Source organism: Phyllostomus discolor, chromosome 5, assembly GCF_004126475.2.
Source record: "Phyllostomus discolor isolate MPI-MPIP mPhyDis1 chromosome 5, mPhyDis1.pri.v3, whole genome shotgun sequence".
NCBI lineage: Eukaryota > Metazoa > Chordata > Mammalia > Chiroptera > Phyllostomidae > Phyllostomus > Phyllostomus discolor.
Genome location: NC_040907.2, coordinates 102,654,061 through 102,675,178, shown reverse-complemented (window position 1 = coordinate 102,675,178; position 21,118 = coordinate 102,654,061). Strand labels below are relative to the sequence as shown.

The following is a 21,118-nucleotide window of genomic DNA, read 5'->3' as shown; positions in this document are numbered from 1 at the left end:
TTCAAGGTGGATAAAATACTTAAACATAAGTCATGACATCATTTAAAAATGTCCTAGAGTAAAACATAGGCAGGAAAATCTCAGGCATTTCACACAGCAATATTTTCACCAATATGCCCCCTAGAGCAAGGGATATAAAGGAAAGAATAAACAAATGGGACCTCATCAAATTAAAAAGCTTCTGCATGACTAAAGAAAACAGCATTAAAATGAACAGAAAACCAAGTATATGGTAAAACATATTTGCCAATGATAGCTTGGACAAGGGTTTGATCTCCAAAATATAAAAGGAATTCATACAACTCCACTCCAGGAAGACAAACAACCCAATTAAAAAATGGGCATAAGACTTGAACAGACACTATCCAATGGAGGACACACAGAAAGCCCAGAGACATATGAAAAGATGCTTAGCATCACTAGCCATCAGAGAGATGCAAATTATAACCACAATGAGATACAACTTCAGACTGGTCAGAAGGGCCATCATAAACAAATCAACAAACAACAGGTGTTGGAGAGGATGTGGAGAAAAGGGAACCCTGGTGCACTGTTGGTGGGAATGTGGACTGGTCTAGCCACTGTGGAAAACACTATGGAATTTCCTCAGAACTAAAAATGGAACTGCCTTTTCACCCACCAATACGACTGCTGGGATTATAACTTAAGAATCCTGAAACACCAATTCAAAAGAACCTATGCATCCCAATGTTCATAGCAGCACAATTTACAATAGCCAAGTGCTGGAAGCAACCTAAGTGTCCATCAGTACATGAATGGATGAAAAAACTACAGTACATTCACACAATGGAATACTACGCAGCAGAAAGAAAGAAGGAGCTCCTACCCTTTGTGACAGCATGGATGGACTGGAGAGCATTATGCTAAGTGAAATAAGCCAGGTGGTGAGGGACAAATACCATATGATCTCACTTTTAAGTGGAACCTAATAAAAAAATAATACAAATACAAATAAGTAAGCAAAATAAAGCTAGAGATATTGAAATTAAGAACAATCTGACAGTAACCAGTGGGGAGGTGGCAGAAGGTAATGGAGGGGAAGGGTTTTCAGGAACATGTATAAAGGACACACGGACAAAGCCAAGGGGGCATTGAAGCAGAGGAGGGAGGTGGGGATGGTTAGGGTGGGGTGGAGGGGTTGGGGGGGAAAGGCAGACAACTGTACTTGAACAACAATAAAATTTTAAAAAGTGTAAAAAATAGTTACAAGAAACACTGTGCATAGGACAGTGACACCTCTGTCCCCTTCGAAGTATGCACCTTGGGACCTCACACAGTGCCATCAGCTGTTCCCCTCATATTTTCCTGAATCTCACCGACAGTCTGAAATCTCTTTCCTTTCAAAGGTGATTTTAGTTTTATGAGAAGCCAGAAGTCTCAGGGTGTTGACTCTGGGTTATAAGACAGCTGAGTCATATGGGTGATTTGATGTTTAACCAAAAAATTGCATGAGATGTGATGCATAAGCAGGCATGTTGTTGTGATGAAGCTGACAATTTCCGCTTGCCAATAGCTGTGGCCTTCTAAATCATACAAGTATTTTCCACAGAGGAATGTTCAAGCTTAATGCAAAATTTGATGTATATTCATTATTCTATTCAGTACCATCATCATTGACTAGTATAGCAAAGTTTTCATTGTTCACGCATATGCTTATGGTCCACTCTTTTTGGCTGCCAGGTTACATTGATGCTGCACAAATTGTTCTCATTATGTTAACAATGGCTGTAATTGTTCAAGACAGACCTCATATACATACAATGAAACATTATTTAACCATAAAAATGAGGGTAGTAATTGATACATGATACAAGGTGGATGAACTTAGAAAACATTATGCTAAGTAAAAGAAGTCAGACAGAAAAGGTCACATATACAATTTCACTTATATGAAATATCCATAATAGGTAAATTCATAGAGAGAGGAAACAGATTGGTAATTGCCAGGGCCTGGAGGGAAAGGGAATAGGGACTGACTGCTTAGGGGTTATGGGGCTTTTCCTTTGGAACACATATTGTAAAGGTTCTACTATATTGTAAATGTACTAAATGTTACCCAATTGTACACTTTACAAAGCCAATATTATACTATGTGAATTTCACTTCAATTAAAAACAAAAACAGCCCTGGGTGGTGTGGCTCAGTGGATTGAGCACTGGCCTGTGAACCAAAGGGCTGCTGGTTAGAATCCCACTCTAGGCCACATGCCTGGGCTATGGGCCAGGTCTCCATAGGGAACACAAAGAGACAACCACACATTGATGTTTCTCTTTCTCTCTTTCTCCTCTCCTTCCTCTATGTCTAAAAAATAAATAAAATGTTAAAACAAAAACAAAAATAAAAACTTCTAATAAAAAAACTTAAGGCGTACTTAAATGCTTTCACTGATAAATTCTACCAAACATTTAAGGCAGAAACAATAGCAATTATATGCAATCTCTTCCATAAAACAAAGAGGAGAGAGCCATTCTCATTTTATGAGGCTAACATTACACTGATATCCAAAGCTAACAAAACCATTACCAGAAAACTATGGTGATGGCTGGCACCATTTTGTAACAGATCAGGAGTGCTGATTGTCAGATTTTTAGGAATTGGTTGACATCAATGGTAGCTTAAAATTAGCCATGGTAGGAGGGTTTATTTATATCACTGAAACTGGCAAATAGTACTAATCAGGCTTCTTTCCCAATTCCCAAAATCTGATCATTAAACATTTACTGGCATATTGACTACCAATCAATACCTCCCATGGTTCCAAATACAAAAATTCTCAACAATATATCAGCAAATCCATTACCTGATTTCAAGAGTTATTCAAAGCTACAGTAGTTAAGACACAGTTATTAGCAAAAGGATAAATGCACAGATTTATGGGACAAAACAGAGTGTCCAGTAATAGAACCACACATATAATTCTGACAGATGTTTAAAGAAAATTCAGTGGATAAAGGATAGTCTTAAAAAACTAGTAATGAAACAAATTGCTATTAACTAAAAAGACTTTAATTGAATTTCACTAGTCTTTCCTTTAATGTCCTTTTTTCTATTCCATGACCTAATTTAAGATATTATATTGCATTTAATTGTCATATGTACTTAGTCTCTTCTAGTCTGTGACATTTGTTCCTTTTTTTTATGACCTTGACAATATTGAGGAGTATTAGTCAGACATTTTTTAAAATGTCCTTTCATTTAGGTTTGTCTAATGTTTTCCCTCTTGTTTAGACTGAGATTATAGGCATTTTGCAGGGAGGTGTGGGGCGGGGGTGTTGTTAACCCTGCTAAGAATACACCTGCTAAGAAGGACTCTTTGTGGTTAATTGGGTCTAAATTCATAACCAGGAGCTATTGTTTGCAGAGGTCCCTCATGCCTGCTATGTGTCAGGGAAAGGCCAGAGGCTGAGTGGTCTGCCTCCTGCACTGTGTTTCTGCTGTCTAAATCAACTCTTGTAAGAGAGCTCCTAGGCTTGAAATTCAGCCAGTAGGACTGAGACTTTCCCCATCCAATTGGAGCTGCGCAGCTATATCCTCCTGTGCATCTTTACTGACCAGTCAGGGTGGGTTCATTCCAACCAATAAGGACAGTGCTTTTTGGATGAATCAGACTGTGGGGATTTAGAGTCCTCATTTGCCCGAAAACAAACCAATCAGGGACTGGACACAGTAACCATTCTCTATATAGGCCAGCTTCACCTATCTCAGAATAGCACATTTTCAGTTTCCATTGAAGATTGTGTTTCCCCAGAGGGAACTATAACACTGGAACTAGGGCTGTAATGCCAGCTGAAGCTGTAGCCCTGGAGAGGAGCAGAGCATCTTGCTGAGCTGCCTCACTACAATAGAGTTGTTTTGCCAGAGCAGAACTGTGACACAGGAGCTGTAATGATACTGGAATCTCTTTACCTGGGGAGCCTCATCCTAGCTGTTCCACAGTTGAGCTTGTTTCATAATTGAGCTTTTTGCATGGAATAAAGTCTAACCCCACCCCTCCATCAATATACCCCAAATTGGAGATTCCTGTGGACATTAAATTGTAAATAATCTTTATTTTATAGGGGAGGAAAGCAGAAAGCCCTTCTCATCATAATACGTAAGGGGTACAAAATATATTGTCACTGGTGATGTTAACCTGGATCACTCTGTTAAGATAGTATTTGCCACTTCACTGTATGTTTCTTTTTCAGATTTTATTCTTTGAAAGCAAATTTCTAATACAGTATGTACTCAAGGATGGGGGGAATATGCCTTGGCCAGGTAGCTCAGATGGTTAGAGCATTGTCCCCATATGCCAAGGTTGTGGGTTCAATCTCCAGTCAAGGAACGTACAAGAAGCAAACAATGAATGCATAAATTGAGTGGAACAACAAATTGATGTCTGTCTCTTTGTCTCTGTTTCTCTCTCTCTCCCTTCCCCCTGCTCCCTTACATTAGTAAATAATTTTTTTAAAGGATGGAGGGAATAAGCCCCACCTCCAAGAAGAGGCAGTATCAATGTATATTATTTGGAATTTTTCATAAAAAGGAGGAGTCCTGTCTTCATTTATTTATATATTCAACCATTTATTTACATCAATATGGCCTCAGATATTAATGCTTTGGGTTAGAATCCAATACCTTTATAGCTTTATTTTGTTGTCCAAATTGTTCCAGCTTTTCCCATGAGGAGCCATTTCAAGTTGGCTCCTGTGGCCATTTAACACATCCTCATTACTTTGTTTTTGAGCACACCCTTACTTTCTGATACTACAACATGACCTGTACTTATTTTGTATTTTCCTTGCCTCAATCCTAGAATCAATCAGTTCTCTGTGGAATTCTCGTTCATTTTATTGGAGAATATTTAAAAATTAGATCTGTATGCTGAGTATATTCATTGCTACTATGCTGTCAGTGTTTATACACCTTGCCAGCAGACAGAGATAGAAAATCTATGTATTGTATTGACTCATGTATATATACCTCTATCTGTATATATGTTAATCTAATACTGTTAATAAATGATACTGGAAAAAAAAGAGTATCCTTATACAAAAAAAATAAACCTCAGCCAATAACTTATACCTTTATACGAAATTTACTCAAAATAGATAGACCTAAATATAAAACTCAAAAACTACAAAATATTTTAAAACATAGAAGATGTGACCTTGAGTTAAGCATGGGTTTTAGACATGACACCAAAAGAAAGTAAAAAAGAAAAAATTGGGGGTTCACCAATATTTGCTTTGTGAAAGCTGAGTCAAAAGAGTAGCCACAGATAGAAAAATACTTGAAAATTGCAGATACAGAGTGGGGCAAAAGTAAATGCACAGTTGTTTATATATAAAATAATACAATTATTAATAAATAATAATACAAGAATAAACTCTCTGATTTGTGTAAACTTGCTTATACAAGTACTTTATCATACAAGTACTTTATTATCCAGAACATACAAAAAACTCTCAAAATTCAATAAGAAAGCAACCCAGCTGAAAAATGGACAAAAGATTTGAACACTCACAAAAGAAGATATATGGATCATAATCACATAAAAGATTTTCATTATCATTCGATATCAGGAACATTCAACTTAAAACCATACTGTGATACCACTACTCACCTATCAGCATGATATAAAAAAGTGAAAATACCAAGAACAAAAATGTGAAGCAAGTGGAACTGCTATGAGAGTACAAAAATAGTTCAGCTACTCTAGAAAACAGTTTGGCAGTTTCTTGCTAAGTAACACCAGCTGTATTACAGTATGACTCAGCAAGTACATGTGAAGTCATTGTCCCAAGAAAAAAGAAAATCTGTGTATGCAAATCAGAATGCAAATATTTTTAACAGCTATTTTCATAATTGCCAAAATACCAAACAAACAAACAAACAAAGTTTTTCAACAGGTGAGTGAATAAATAGTGTACACACACACAACTGAATACTATTTAGCAATAACAAACTTGATACATGCAACATGATCAAGCAAAATTATAGGGGTGAAGAACAAATACAGAAATTAGTGGTGGGGGAACAAAGGGAATTTTGAGGTGATGAAACTGTTGTAAATCTTGGTGATTACATGCCTTTATGCATGTCAAAACTCATTGAAATGTACACCCAGAATATATTTTGCTACAAGTTCATTAAGTAAATAAAAATACACGGTATAAATCAATTACCACTTTAAACTAATTAGAATGGCTATTCTCAAAAACAAAACAAAACAAAACAAAAAATACCAAGTATTGGCAAGGATGCAGTGAAAATGGTACCCTTGTGCACTGTTGCTCAGAATGTAAAATGGTGCAGCAACTATGGAAAATAGAATGGCAGTTCCTCAAAAGATTAAACATAAAATAATCATATGATTCAGCAATTTCACTCCTACTTAATGTATCCCAAAGAATTTAAAGTAGGGACTCAAACAGATATCTGTACACTAATGTTCACAGCAGTATTATTCACAATAGCCACAAGGGGTAAGCAACCAAGCGTCCAGCGACAGATGAGTAAAAAAAAAAAGTGGTATATACAAACAATGGAATATTATCAGGCTTTAAAGAAGGAAAGGAAATCCTGTCACATGCTACAACATAGATAAATGTTGAAGACTACGTAGAGTGAAACATGCCAGTTTAAAATAAAAACAAATACTGCATGATTTCACTTATTTAAAGCACCTACAGTAGTCAAATTCATAGAGACAGAAAGTAGAATGGTGATTCCCAGGGGATGGAGGAAGGGGAAAATGGGGAATTCGTGTTTATAGGTACAGAGTTTCAGCTTGGGATGATGAAAATAGTTTTGTAGGTGGATGGTGGTGATAACTGCATAACAATGTGAATGTACTTACTGCCACAGTACTATACACTTAAAATGGTTAATATAATCAATTTCATTATATGTATTTTACCACAATTAAAAACAATAAAAGCAAAAAGCAGAACCCCCAAAACACACTGAACATTGTTGTATAGAAGTATCAACTATAACACAGGTACTGAAATTTGAGAAATCAAGGTCTTTAATAAAAAGGGAAACTCACAGAATGAGTCCAACATCTCTGCTTAGATTTTCAGGGCAAAAAGGCAGAGCAGAAATGAGCCTAGAGCTCATATCTCTAGAATAAGATTGAAAAACTAGTTCTAAATAGAAAGTGGAGAGGTGAAGGAGAAGTTGATTCATCCTAACAATGAGAATAAGGCACTAACTTACAAAACTGTATGTTTTCTAAAATCTACCAGAGATTTTACGATCGAAAGATTAATAAAGAAAAAAAGTTCAGAAGAGATAACTACCTCAGAGGAGGAAGGAAAACCACAAATTACTTTCATTCCTGGGGGCAAGTACGGGAAAGAGAGAACCAGTTCAACTTTTAACAAGCTTTGCATGTTTTCTTGTGGGCCAGTGTGATGTATTAGAATCCCTAAGAGCCCCAATCACCTATCAAGTCAACACTCAACTGCCTTTGATACTATCTGGTCACTAGTGGAGGTCTCAATTAATGAGGTCTCCAAAAAGAAGCCTAGAATTTGCAGGATGTCTTTTACTTCCCCCAAAAATGTCTCAAAGTGGTCAGTTTATCATAAGTTGGAGAAGCAGTTTCTGGAACCAAATAGCAAGCTCCGTTGCAGATACAAATACTCTGAAATACAAACACTCACCAGTTTTTACCCCCACATAGGCCTTTCCTGAGTACATGAAAACAAATTTCCAAGGGCTGGGAGCAGAATACCAGGTGAGGAAAAGGTCTCTGTTGGTAGAAGCTCCGCAGGGCCAGAACTCCTTAGTCACCCAAAAGACAAGTTGGTGACTAGGTTATAAACCACATCAACAGAACCTTGGTAGTGCTCAGATCCCAGTCCCGCAGAAGGGGAAGCCTGGGTCTTGCCATCAAAGTATAATATTTGAAACTAGTGGTGAGCTGAATCTAACTAAAGCCCAGAATCAGCTGAACTATGTACATATTAGACTGACTTAGCAACCAGACAGAGGAAGGGATGTGCCTTTTTCTGGAGGAATATTTATTTCAATCTCTACTATACTTTTACACATCATGTCCAGCACATGATAAAGAATTAAGGGACATGCAAAAAAGTAGAAAGTTTTGACTCATTAAAGGAAAAAAGCCTTTTGAAGCAGACCCACAGATAACCTAGATATTGGAATTAGCAGTTAAGAACTTTAAAGTAACTATGATAATAATTTTAAATGATCTAGTGAAAAAAATAGACAATATAAATGAAAGGATGGTGTAATTTCAGCAAATGAAAAACAAGAAAAACTGGGAATTTTTAAAATTAAACGTTACAATATCAGAAGTAAATTTTATGAACTTATGAGTTAAGACAATTGAGAGAGCAAAAGAAGGAAACCATGAAGTTAAACAAAATGGCCAACAGAAAAAAGAAAACTAAAGGGCAATAAAAACCCTGCCAAATTAAACAGAGTACCTGAGACATATGGGACAATATGTACATAATCCAAAGCTTGTGTAATTTGAATTTTACAAAGATAAAAAGGGAATGGGGCAAAGAAAATATGAGAAGAATGTTTAAGAATTTTCCAAAAAGATGAAAGGCAAGAACCCACAAATTTTTATCATCTTTCAAGATGATGCAAAACAAAACATATATGAATGTATATCACAGAGTAACTGTGGAATACTAAAGAGTAAATGAAAATCTTAATGCAAAACAAAGAAAACTCTTGGGATAGCATTTTCCATCCAGCAAAATATGCAGCAAAAATCATGTTGAAATAAATACACTTTCTGAAAGACAAGCCAAATGAATTTGTCACCATCAGCCTGAGCTACAATGAAATTATAAAATAAGTTGCTCAGCTTAAAGGGAAGATAGAGAGAAAATCCAAGGTGTGTAAAAAGGAATAAGAAGCACCAAAGCAGAAATAACACAAAAAACTACTTTATTTACACATACACATATACACATACTTAAATCTTGTTAAAAGACTAATTACTGTTTAAAACAAAAATTACAAGTATTTATGGTTAAAAATATATGTAGAAACGAGACATATGACAAGAACCACAAGGATGGTAATGGTGAAAACAAAATTATACTGATAAAAGTTTATGACATAATTTATGAATAAGTATAATACTTGAAGATACTATGACAAATTAATGGTGTATATTGTAATCTTTAGACTAAGCAATAAAGTAACACAAAAAAGTAGACTGTAAAAGTCATTAAAGAAGACTTCCAGCCAAGACAGAGGCATAGATAGATACACTTTACCTCCTTGCACAACCAAAAGAAGGATAACAACATATTTACAAACAAAACATAACCAGAACTGCCAGAAAATCAAACTGTATGGAAGGAAGCCCAACAATGAAAGAAAAATTCATCCAGACTTGTAGGAGGGGCAGAGACAGGCAGACAGGGCAGAGAGGACTCTCGGTAAGGCAGTGGCTGGAGGACTGGGGCAGGTGGGGCTAAGGATGGTGGATCAGGTGGTGGCTAGTGGACCAGGGGTCCCATGTCTGTGTGCTGATAAACTGGGAGGAACAACTGGGGAGAGAGACAGACCACACAACTCAGACTTCCAGCATGGGGAAATAAAGCCTCAAAACCTCTGACTGTAAAAAACCTGTGGGGATTTACTTCAGTGGGAGAAACTCCCAGCCTCACAGAAGAGTTCAATGGAGCTACCTACAGGGTCCTAGAACATAGACAAACTCACTGACCCAGGAGGCAGCACAGAAAGGGCCCAATTTGCTTGTGGGTAGTGGGAAAAGAGACCAAAAGCCAGCTAAGAGCCTAGCAATTGATAGTTCTCTCTCAGACCTCTCCCCCACATACAGCGCCACAAGGCAGCAATGTGGGTTGCCCTGCCCTGGTAAATACCTAAGACTCCACTCCTTACTACATAACAGGTACACTGAGACAAAGAAATATGTCCCAAATGAAAGAACAGATCAGAACTCCAGAAAAAGAACTAAGCAATGAAGACATAGCTAACCTATCAGATGCAGAGTTCAAAACACTGGTAATCCGTATGATCACAGAAGTGGTTGAGTATGGTCTCAAAATAGAGGAAGAGGTGAAGGCTACACAAAGCGAAATAAAGGAAAATGTACAGGAAACCAAAAGTGAAGAGAAAGAAACTGGGACTCAAATCAATGATTTGGAGCTGAAGGAAGAAATAAACATTTAAACAAAACAGAATGAAGAAATAAGAATTCAAAAAGATGAGGAGAGGCTTAAGGACCTCTGGGACAACTTTAAACATTCCAAAATCCAAATCATAGGGGTGCCAGAAAGAGAAGAGGAAAGCAAGATATTGAAAACTTATTTGAAAAAATAATGAAGGAGAACTTCCCCAATCTGGCAAAGTAAATAAAACTTCCAGGAAGTACAGGAAGTTCAGAGAGTCCCAAAGAAGGTGGGCCCAAGGAGGAACACACCAAGGCACAACATAATTACATTAGGCAAGATTAAAGATAAGGGGAGAATCATAAAAGCAGAAATAAAAAAGACAGTTAGTTACCTACAAAGTAGTTCCAATAAGACTATCAGCTCATCTCTTAAAACAAATCTTGCAGGCAAGAAGGGGCTGGAAGAAGTATTCAAAGTTGTGAAACGCAAGGACCTACATTGAAGATTACTCTATCCAGCAAAGCTGTTAATTAGAATGGGAGGGCAGATACAATGCTTCCCAGATAAGGTCACATTAAAGGAGTTCATCATTGCCAAGCCCTTATTATATAAAATATTAAAGGGACTTATCTAAGAAAAAAAATGATGATCAAACATATGAACAGTGGAATGATAACAAACTCACAAGTATCAACAAATGAACCTAAAAACAAAAACAAACTAAGCAAACGACTAGAGCAGGAAGAGAATCACAGGAATGGAGATCATATGGAGGGTTATCACTGGGAGTGGGAGGGAGGAGAATGGGGGAAAGGTAGGGAGAATAAAAAGCATAAATGGTACGTACAAAATAGGCAGGGGGTGGCTAAGAATAGTATGGGAAATGGAGAAGCCAAAGAACTTATATGTATGAACCATGGACATGAACTAAGGTGGGGGAATGCTGGTGGGGAGGGTGCAAGGTGGAGGGCAATAAAGGAGAGAAAAGAATGGGACAACTGTAATAGCATAATCAAAATATATTTCAAAAAGTCACTATGAAGATACAATACAATACTCAAAAGATTCAAATACTCAACCCAATGGAAATACAATAAATCTCATTAGGATAAAGAGGAATCCATACAAAAATGTATTAGAGTAAAATCTATCTTTTTAAATATATTTCATTAATTATGCTATTACAGTTGTCCCATTTTCTCCCTTCATTCCCATTCACCCTGCACACCCTCTGCCACCCACATTGCCCCCCTTTAGTTCATGTCCATGTGTCATAAGTTCTTTAGCTTCTACATTTCCTATACTATTCTTGCCCTTCCCCTGTCTATTTTCTACCTACCACCTATGCTACTTATTCTCTTTACCTTTTCCCCCTCTCTCCTCCTCTCACTCCCCTGTTGCTAACCCTCCATGTGACCTCCATTTCTATGGTTCTGTTCCTGTTCTGGTTGTTTGCTTAATTTGTTTTTGTTTCAGGTGTGGTTGTTAATAATTGTGAGTTTGCCGTCATTTTTCTGCACGTTTTTATATTCTTTTTCTTAGATAAGTCCCTTTAACATTACATATAATAAGGGCTTGGTGATGAACTCCTTCAACTTGACCTTATCTGAGAAGTACTTTATCTGCCCTTCCATTCTAAATGAAAGCTTTGCTGGATAGAACAATCTTGGATGTAGGTCCTTGCCTTTCATGACTTGGAATACTTCTTTCCAGCCCCTTCTTGCCTGTAGGTCTCTTTTGAGAAATCAGTTCACAGTCTGATGGGAACTCCTTTGTAGGTAACTATGCCCTTATCTATCATTGCTTCTAGGATTATCTCCTTCATTTAAATCTTGGCTAATGTAATTATAATGTGCCTTGGTGTGTTTCTCCTTGGGTCCAGCTTCTTTGGGACTCTCTAAGCTTCCTGGACTTCCTGGAAGTCTATTTCCTTTGCTGGATTGGGAAGTTCTCCTTTATTATTTGTTCAAATAACTTTTCCACTTGTTGCTCTTCCTCTTCTCCTTGTGGTACCCCTATAACTGGGATGTTGAAATGTTTAACGATGTCCTGGAGGCTCCTAAGCCTCTCCCCATTTTTTTGAATTCTTGTTTCATCATTCTTTTCTGTTTGGTTGTTTCTTTCTGCCTTCTGGTCCACTCCATTGATTTGAGTCCCAGTTTTCTTCCCATCACTACTATTTCCCTGTACATTTTCCGTTACTTCACTTAGCATAGCCTTCATTTTTTCATCTAATCTGTGACGAAATTCAGCCAATTCTGTGAGCATCCTGATCACCAGTGCTTTGAACTGTGCATCTGATAGGTGGGCTATCTTTGTCACTTAGTTGTATTTGTTCTGGGGCTTTGATCTGTTCTTTCAATGGGCCATTTTGTTTTTGTTCTTGTTTTTTGTCTCGACGCACCTGTTATGTATGAGGGGCAGAGCGTTAGGTATTCACCAGGGCGGGGCAACCCAATTGCTGGGTTGTGATGCTGTATGTGGGGCAGGGATCAGAGAGGGAACAATAGCTCTTGCTCCACTCTCTGTCAGATTTCAGTCCCTTCCGCCGCTTCTGCCAAGCAAACTGGGCTGTTCTGGTGCTAATTCCCATGTGGGTGGACTTGTGTACATTCTGGGACCCTGTGGGTTTCTGCAACAAACTCTCCTGTGAGGCTGGGAGAGTGTCCCAGCACCTCAACCTCCATAGGCATTTTCAGTCGGTGTTTTGAGGCTTTATTTCCCTGTGCTGGGACCCTGGGTTGTGCAGTCTGTCTCATTCCCCAATTTTGCCTGGTTTATCTGTGTGCGAATGCAAGACTGCCGAGTCAGCCAGCCACCTTGCACACTGTGCCCTGCTGCACAGTCTCAGCCTTGCTGGGTCTGCCGGCTGCCACCCCGAGCCCAGGGTCCACAAGCCATTGCTTTTTTTTGCCGCGATCCCTCTCCCCCCGGCTGCCTGACTCCGTCCCTCCTAGCATTCTGGATGAATGTATCTATTTTAACTCCTTGGTTGTTGGACTTCCATACAGTTCAATTTTCTGTCAATTCTGGTTGTTTTTTTGTTTCTAAATTTTTCTTGTCCTTATTTTGGTTCTTCGAGGAGGCACAGTGTGTCTACCTATGCCTCCATCTTGGCCGGAAACCTAAAATCTACTTTTTTATTGTTGTTCAAGTACAGTGGTCTATCTTTTACCCCCACCACTGCCCCAGCCCCAGCCATTCCCACCTTCCTCCCCTGATTCTACCCCACCTTGTTTTTGTCCATGGGTCCTTTATAGTTGTTCCTAAACACCCTTCACCCTTTCCCTCCCATTTTCTACTCCCACCTCCCCTCTGGTTACTGTCAATTTGTTCTTAATTTCAATGTCTCTAGTTATATTTGTTTGCTTATTTGTTTTGTTGATTAGGTTCCACTTATTTAGAGTAAAATGTATTTTAAAAGTTGCTAGTGCAAAACAGACAAATTTATTTATTTTTTAAAAAGATTATTTATTTATTTATTTTTAGAGAGGGAAGGGAGGGAGGGAGAGAGAGAGAGAGAGAGAGAGAGAGAGAGAGAGAGAGAGAGAAACATCAATGTGCGGTTGCTAGGGGTCATGGCCTGCAACCCAGGCATGTACCCTGACTGCGAATCGAACTTGTGACACTTTGGTTCGCAGCCCGTACTCAATCCACTGAGCTACACCAGCCATGGCAACAAATTTACTTTAATTGTCTGAAAAATAGGCAGGTGAATTTTCAATAGCATTAGTAATAGAAGATAGTGAATGCTTTTCAATGCTTTAAAAGAACTATCAACCAAGAAATCTATACACTGTGAAAAAGTTCATGGATATTTCAGATAAACAAAACTGAGAATTTTCTACCAGCAGACCCTCACTAAAACAAACAAGCACACAAAATAAAAACAAAACCTATCAAGGCTGTTTTCAATCACAAGAAATGTATGTCAATAGGACTTGAGAAATGCAAAAAGAAATAAGAGATCTTCTAATCTGGTCAAAATGACTATGAACATACAAAAAATTCTAAAATCTGCATAAAATAAATTTCTATAAGAGTTGGCAGTGATGATTGCACACAAAATTACTTTAAAAAACAAATGGGCTCACTAGTCATTTCTGCCATCCCAGTGTTACAGGGTGCAGCCAAGAGGGGGGACCCCAAATAGGCATTTTAAAATGGCGTCCAGAACTTAAGGTGTCCAGGAGATTTTAAGATGTCTCCATCCCCCCCCACCCAGGGTGTGGGTTGGGGGAAGGGACAAATGGAGCAGGGCCATTGAGAGCTGCTTAGCATAGCAACAGCCTTGCAGCTAAGCTCTGGCATGGTCGTTTGGCATATCTATAACCTTTGACTGGTTGCATAGATATGTTAAGTAGCTGTGATCAGCTCTAAGCCAGGGGAATGGAAGTAACTTCCCCACCTAGAAGTAACTTCCCCACCCAGATGTAAATGGGGGGGGTGGGTCCCCTGAGCTACAGCGCCTGCGTGGGAGCTCAGAGAGGATTGGCTCCAGGACATGGGGCCACGCCTGCCCAGACTCAAGATGGCAGCCCAGTAAAGCTAGAAGGATACAAGTTCTGGCATGTGAAGCCGAGTGTGGGAGGAGTCGGAAATGAGGCTGCAGAGGAAGATTGGCCGCGGGGATTTAAAAACCCAGACTTGGCGGCCATTGAGAGGAGAACCACGTGGACCTGACGGAGGGGAGACTCCTGCAGCCCTGAGAGGAGAACCATGAGCAGCCCTGAGCGAGGAGGAGAACCATGCTGCTTTAGGGGGAGAACCATGCTGCTTTAGGAAGGTGAACCATGCTGCTTTGAGGAGGAGAACCTTGTGCAGCCCTGAGGAGAGAACCATGCTACTTTAAGAGAAGAACCATGTGCAGCCCGGAGGAGAACCCTGCGCAGCCCTGAGGGGAGAACCACGCGGCCTGGCAGAGTGGGGACCCCCACAGCTTTAGAAGGGGGAACCACCACCTGGTTTTAGCAGAGATCCTGGTGGCTCAGCTGAGGGTGCCAGGAATCCAGGGAGGTCTCCCAGTCGAGATGGAGTTTTAACTGGGAAGAACCAGAAGACTACCTAAGCCATGGACTTCTATTTCCTTTCCTGAGATACGGTACTCTGGACTGGGCAAAGGGGGAAGGAAGGAAGGACTGTGTCTGTTTGTGGGTGCTTTAAGGGACTTTGGGATTTTGGTAAAGACATTAGGTCACTACTTTAAGTTTGTATAGCATTAAATAAACATTTCCTTTCCTTTTCACAAATCTCTGGTATTGAGAGACGTCTTTCCTCTGGCGGCGGACATAACGGACCTGGGGCCTTCTTTCAATAATAGTATATTGTCCCAGGCCCCCCTTGTGTGTTCTGTAACACCAGGATGACCATTCAGCAGTTAATTGCAGAGCATAAGGTCAGGAAAATAACATGTGTCATCCCTGAATGAATTCTGGATAAGAATTTCATATAAGAGATATAAATATGTTCAAGATTGACATACAACTGTAGAATAGGTTAATTTTTTGAGCTTCCTCCTACTTCATTTCTCCCTCCTTCTAAAGTCTCTTTCTCTCTACCATAGTCTTTTAAATGCTAAAAGACTTTTAATTAATGACAGATAATGCCCACAGCAAAAATTTATGATATGGTAATAATAACACTTCAAAGGGTGACTTTGATTATTATGTAAAACAGACTATGTCAAGTGCTTGCAAAGGGCTGGGCATTTAATTGCCAAATGAGCTCTTTTGGTTTTAAAAATTAAATTTAAAAAGTAGGAAATGATTGCCACAGAAATAAAATTCGTTTTCTATGAGTAATAATGTAAGAGATTAAGGAGGGTCACACAGGGACTTCAAAGGTACTAGCAAATTGTATTTAAGCCAGAGAGGAGATACACTGTTGTTTACTTAATCAGTGTTCCCTAAATTATACATAAATGTTATGTACATTCCTTTTTAATGCACCAATAAATAAAATAAAAATTCAATGTTTTCTACAACATACAAGGTCCTACATATTCTAACTCCTTTTACCTCTTTGATTTTACCTCTTACCTTTCTTTCCCCTAAATCACTTCTCTCTAGCTTCCATGCCCTACATACTGTTTCTGGAATATGCCTCAGGATGTTTGTACTTGGTGTTTCTCTTATCTAGAAGGCTCTTCTGCTCTATTTCTACTTAGTTCCCTGTCTCATTTAATTCAGAATTTTCCTCAAATATTACCTTTTAGAATGGGCATTCCCTAACCAACTTATCCCTGTTCCTCACTTCACTGTATCTCTCTGTTATCATAAACTGCTAGAGTTTGTCTCTCAGCACACATATCAGATATATTACTCCTGAACAACAATAATTTAAAAAAGAGATATTACTCAAATGTTGACACATTATATAATATATCAAAAGGTCACATTTGTTATACTGTCATCTCTCTTATCAGAAAAATCTGTATGAGAAGTTGTCAAGTTGATAGTGAAGGATACAAGTTTCTCAAAATTCTAATTTTCACTTAAAGCTTACATTTTAACATTGGCAACAAATAATGACAGTTATTTTCAGTGACAGGTTCACTGCACTGACTTTTGAGACAATGTTTGTTAAATACCCAAGTCTGAATTACCAGTTTGTCTGCCAGTTGCTCTTTCAAGTAAAAATAGTATTCCATAAAAGAATGGGTAGATGAACTCACAAATCAAACAATCACACAAGTACCTTTTTCCTTCAATACAACCAGCCATCATACTTCAGGGTGCAGCAAAAGTACTTTGTGTGAACTTCCTATTTTGTCACACTGAATATTAAAAAGAGATGTACCCTGTTGGGAACCGCCCTGACTGGTATCAGAAGCTGAAACCCCCGCCTAGGCTAAGGCTAAGGGAACGCCCTTGGAACCGTAAGCCAGCAAGGAGACAAAAGCTTATCTCCCTGGCAGGAATGCTGCTTCTGCTGCTTTATTCATAACTGAACCCCCAAAAGCTTGGTCAGTTAGCCAAAGACGGGTAAGATTCCCCAAGGGGGAAATGACCTAAGTCAGGCACGATCACTTTGGGAGGCCCCCCAAAAGGACTTGGGGGCTGCAGCAAAAGGGGGTGATGGACCCTTGCTCCTCGGCTTTGAGGTAGCCTGAGTTCTCATCATCTGGGAGAAAATCTCCTTATCTCTTGGTTGCCTTAGTTCTCTTGCTCCACCTAAGCCTGAAACAATGACAGGGTGGTGCAGCTCTGTGCTGAAAAGGGCGGGTTCCCCGGGTGATCAGGCCTAAGAAAGAATATGTAAATTACTGTGAAACCTTCTTTGTTTAGAATGCTCTCAGATGAATGAGAGGGGTCCAAGGAGGAAGTTAGTTTGTTCCTCAAAGTCTTACAGCTCTTTGACCCCGATTCAATAGACCGGCAGAGTTCCTTGTTTTCTATAGTTCCTTACTTCCCCCTGATAAGTACTGTACTTTACCTGAATTATTATGCAAAATGAGCCCAATAAAAGCAGGTATGGACGGTAAATCGGGGCGCTCCCCACTAGGAGGGGTGGCCATTTCGTCCCTACTTCCCCACAGAAACTAGTCTTGTCTCTGTGCATGTTTTTTCTCGCGTGTTATCGTCAAGCCATCCACAGCGTTCCATGGTCACTGCTGGCCACACATCAGTACCCAAGGGTCAAGATTTAATAAAATTAATTTTTACTATTTTATCAAGGATATCCTTTTTTTATTTTTTTAAAAGATTTTATTTATTTATCTTTTAGAGAGGGAAGGGAGGAGGAAAGAGAGAGAGAGTCAGTGTGCGGTTGCTGTGGCCTGCAACCCAGGCATGTGCCCTCACTGGGAATCAAACCTCTGACACTTTGGTTTGCAGCCCGCACTCAATCAACTGAGCTATGCCAGCCAGGGCTTTATTTTATCAAGGATATCCTTAAGGTGAGCACATTGCATAGGAATGCAATGTCTTTGATGTCACTATCTTAATTTATGCCAAACAGGCAGCAATCTATTCACCATTTTTACACCATCAGTGTGAATGTCAACACTATAAACTGCAATTTGCATCTTAATATTCATTCTGACACATACCCATTGAAAAGGTCTTAGGACTTCCAGGGGCCTGAGGACCACATTTTGAGAACTGCTGTGCTAGTCAAACAGTATTTTCCCTGAAGGTGATTTTTAACTGTTTAATTTTTAAATTTAAAATATGGGCTCTCTTTCATAAAACTCATTGAAAATACACACACACATGCACACACACACGCAAACACAGTGAAAAAAGTAAGGACTAAGTAAACGACTCACCTGGAATTTGTTCATTTTCTACTGGTCTTGGGAAAGGATATGCTATGAAGCTAGCACAGGGAAAGTTGGAAACAGAAGTCATAAGACCTTATCTTGCAGCCTCAGGAATCACCTGTGAGAAATTTCCAGACAACAGTTTAGTAAAAGGTAAACCTCTGGAAAAACATTCTTCTGAGACCTGAGAAGGAACAGGAAGGACCATGATAAAGGAGTAGCCACCTGTTCTCTGGTGACTCTGAAAAAATCTTGATGACTTTGGGATATTTTTGAGTGAATCTAAATATTGTTTCCTATTGGCTGCTTTGAAAATTATGTGTCTGTTTATTAAATAACTCAAAAGAATTGAAAACGTAAACATCCAATAATAGATTAGCTAAGCAAGGCACATTATATCCAAAGTATGGAAACCATGTTGGTATTACAAAGGATAGTGAAGAGAAATGTTTAAATTACAAGTCATAACATTTTTTTCTTATTACTATTACAAACCCCACAAGTTTCAGAGTCTCCAAAGCTCTCAAAAATAAGATATTTCATCTCTCTAATTTGCAGTTTCTCAAAAATCACTTCAAGAACCTTGTGTTGACTTAAATATAATATAGTGGAACTGTTCCATGTTAGGCTCTGCTATTAACAAATGTAGTGATTGTCTTATTTTCAATATTATCTTTAACATGAGAAAGAATTAGATAATTTTGAACAACCCTTCATGCACTATTCTGATTCTTTAAGTCCCGACCCAGTGCCACAAATCCAGACAGTACCATGAAATTCACTGTCCCCTCCAAACTTTGGCTAGGCCTAGGGTAAAATTTAATTATGCCTTAATGAATTTTGACATGGCCATCTAATCTGCTGACAATAACACAAACGTAACTTCTAAAATAACAATTTGGTGCCATAATCCCATATCATGTACTTTGTGCAGGTAGCAAAAATTAACTAGATGCCAGGATGCCCATAATGATTAGATCCTTCCCACATGTAGCACAAACCACTTCTAGTTAGTTGGCTTGGTGCTTACAAAATGCGTAGTTAGTAAGCCCAGCCAATCATAGGTGTTATGATATCACTTTCATAATATGGGGCATGGCTGAAATTGCAGTTTTCATTTTTTAAAATGTCTGTCTCATTTCCCATCTTGCCTGGATAAGATGGATTCCCAGCTTCTCCAGTAAAACTTAAAAGTCAGGGCTTAAGTTATGGTTTTGATTTACATGTTTAACAATTTTGTGAGAATAAAAAGAGATTGGAGAATGCAGGTATAACATTTTGCCACAAGAATTTGGAGGAAGCTTCAAAAATTTTTGGAAATAAAACACACATGGTAAGATCAGTTTGCCCTAATTCACTACAGTTCACAATTAGGTTCTGGAGCAATTACTGTACTAAATACAATCCAAGACTTGATTTTAGTGTGGGAAACAGCATGAATTACAGAATAAAACAAGAGAGAATTTAAAGCCTATATGCTAATGCTGGGTAAAACAATTTCTCTCTCTCAAGTTTTGGTATTCAAATTTATTAAATGGAGGTGGTTAATACCAATTGAAAGGATGGTTATGATCATCACAATGATTAAATGAGCCAAAAATATGGATCATCTACCTACCTTGTAACAATAAAACAGCGTGCCTTTAAGTATTCTACCCTATTTAATACAGAAAACAACCCGAAAGGTTAGTATTACCAATTTACAGATGAGTCACTGAATCCTACGAAGATTAATTGTTGCCTGGTTAATGGCAGGCGCCAGATCTGAGCCCAAATCCCTGGAGCTTCACAACGCCGGGCTCCGGGACGTGACACAGACAGCCGCTCCAGTGAGTAGTCCCTGCGATTCCCCGCAGCTAGACCTCTTGGGTTGCTCCTTTCTCCAGGTCTAGAAAGGTGGCTTCCGGGGAGAAACGGGCAAGCGGTTAACCGGCCTTGTGCTAGCCACAGCCCGGCTCCCTCCTCAGTACCCCTCAGAGGCCAGGCTGAAGCTCAGAGCGGGTGGCAGCTCCACTTTCTCCGACTCGGCGCGCAGCTGCGGACACAAAGCTCCCCCTTCCCGGGCTGGATGCCCCAGACAGGCCTTTGACACACGTGCCGGGGGCTTGGCCTGCACTACCGGCCGGCCACGCAGAGTCCAGGCCCTGTCCTGTGTAGCCCCCGCGGAACTGGAAGCCTCGCGTCCTCTCCCCACTGCGGCGCCACAGAGAAAATGGCGACCCCTGAAAGGAGGTGGAATTGATGTAGCTCAGAAGTCTTCCCACGCCGCGCTCCGGGATTACCATCCCCCTAGCTGCCAACTCATTTCATGTGACGTAAGGACGTTGGCTTTCTCCAGGGATCTGAGTGTCTGCTGCTGGCATTTGTAGGCAGCCTAGTCCTTCCACTGCTTACTCATACTGATAGCTGAAGAGAACTGGCAACTCACAATCAACTACCCTGTGGTGGTGCAATGAATATTAATAAGTTAAAGAAAGTACTTGAGACTAAGTAAATTAGACCATTTAAAGAATAAACCCTGTAACAGCTGACTTTATCTTAGGAATGCTAGCTTTTGAAGTTATTCAAATGATATGAAAAACATGTAATAGAGAAAATTTTGTATAAACAAAATCAATACTAGTGCCACACATACTGAAACCAGAAAAGCCAGTGTTGGTGCTGCTTGTCATCTACCAGACCCAATAAGCAGAGACAGGAATTGAGTTTTGATGGGTAC

The 21,118-nt window shown here is 39.3% G+C and overlaps 1 protein-coding gene across 3 annotated transcripts in view; it reads right to left on the bottom strand.

The window, feature by feature from the left end:
• Positions 1 to 20,713, bottom strand: part of ZNF25 (zinc finger protein 25) — a 50,124-nt gene extending 29,411 nt beyond the window's left edge. The window contains exons 1-2 of one of the 3 annotated variants that reach the window (XM_036026656.1): positions 20,096 to 20,713; positions 18,406 to 18,517 (exon numbers count right to left, since the gene is read on the bottom strand). In XM_036026656.1, the coding sequence (XP_035882549.1) occupies positions 18,406 to 18,420 (15 nt within the window). In that variant the 5' untranslated portion in view covers positions 18,421 to 18,517; positions 20,096 to 20,713. Of the gene's footprint in view, positions 1 to 18,405; positions 18,518 to 20,017 lie in introns of all 3 variants that reach the window. The other 2 variants (XM_028512914.2, XM_028512913.2) reach the window with 2 other exon arrangements.
• Positions 20,714 to 21,118: the final 405 nt, after the last annotated feature.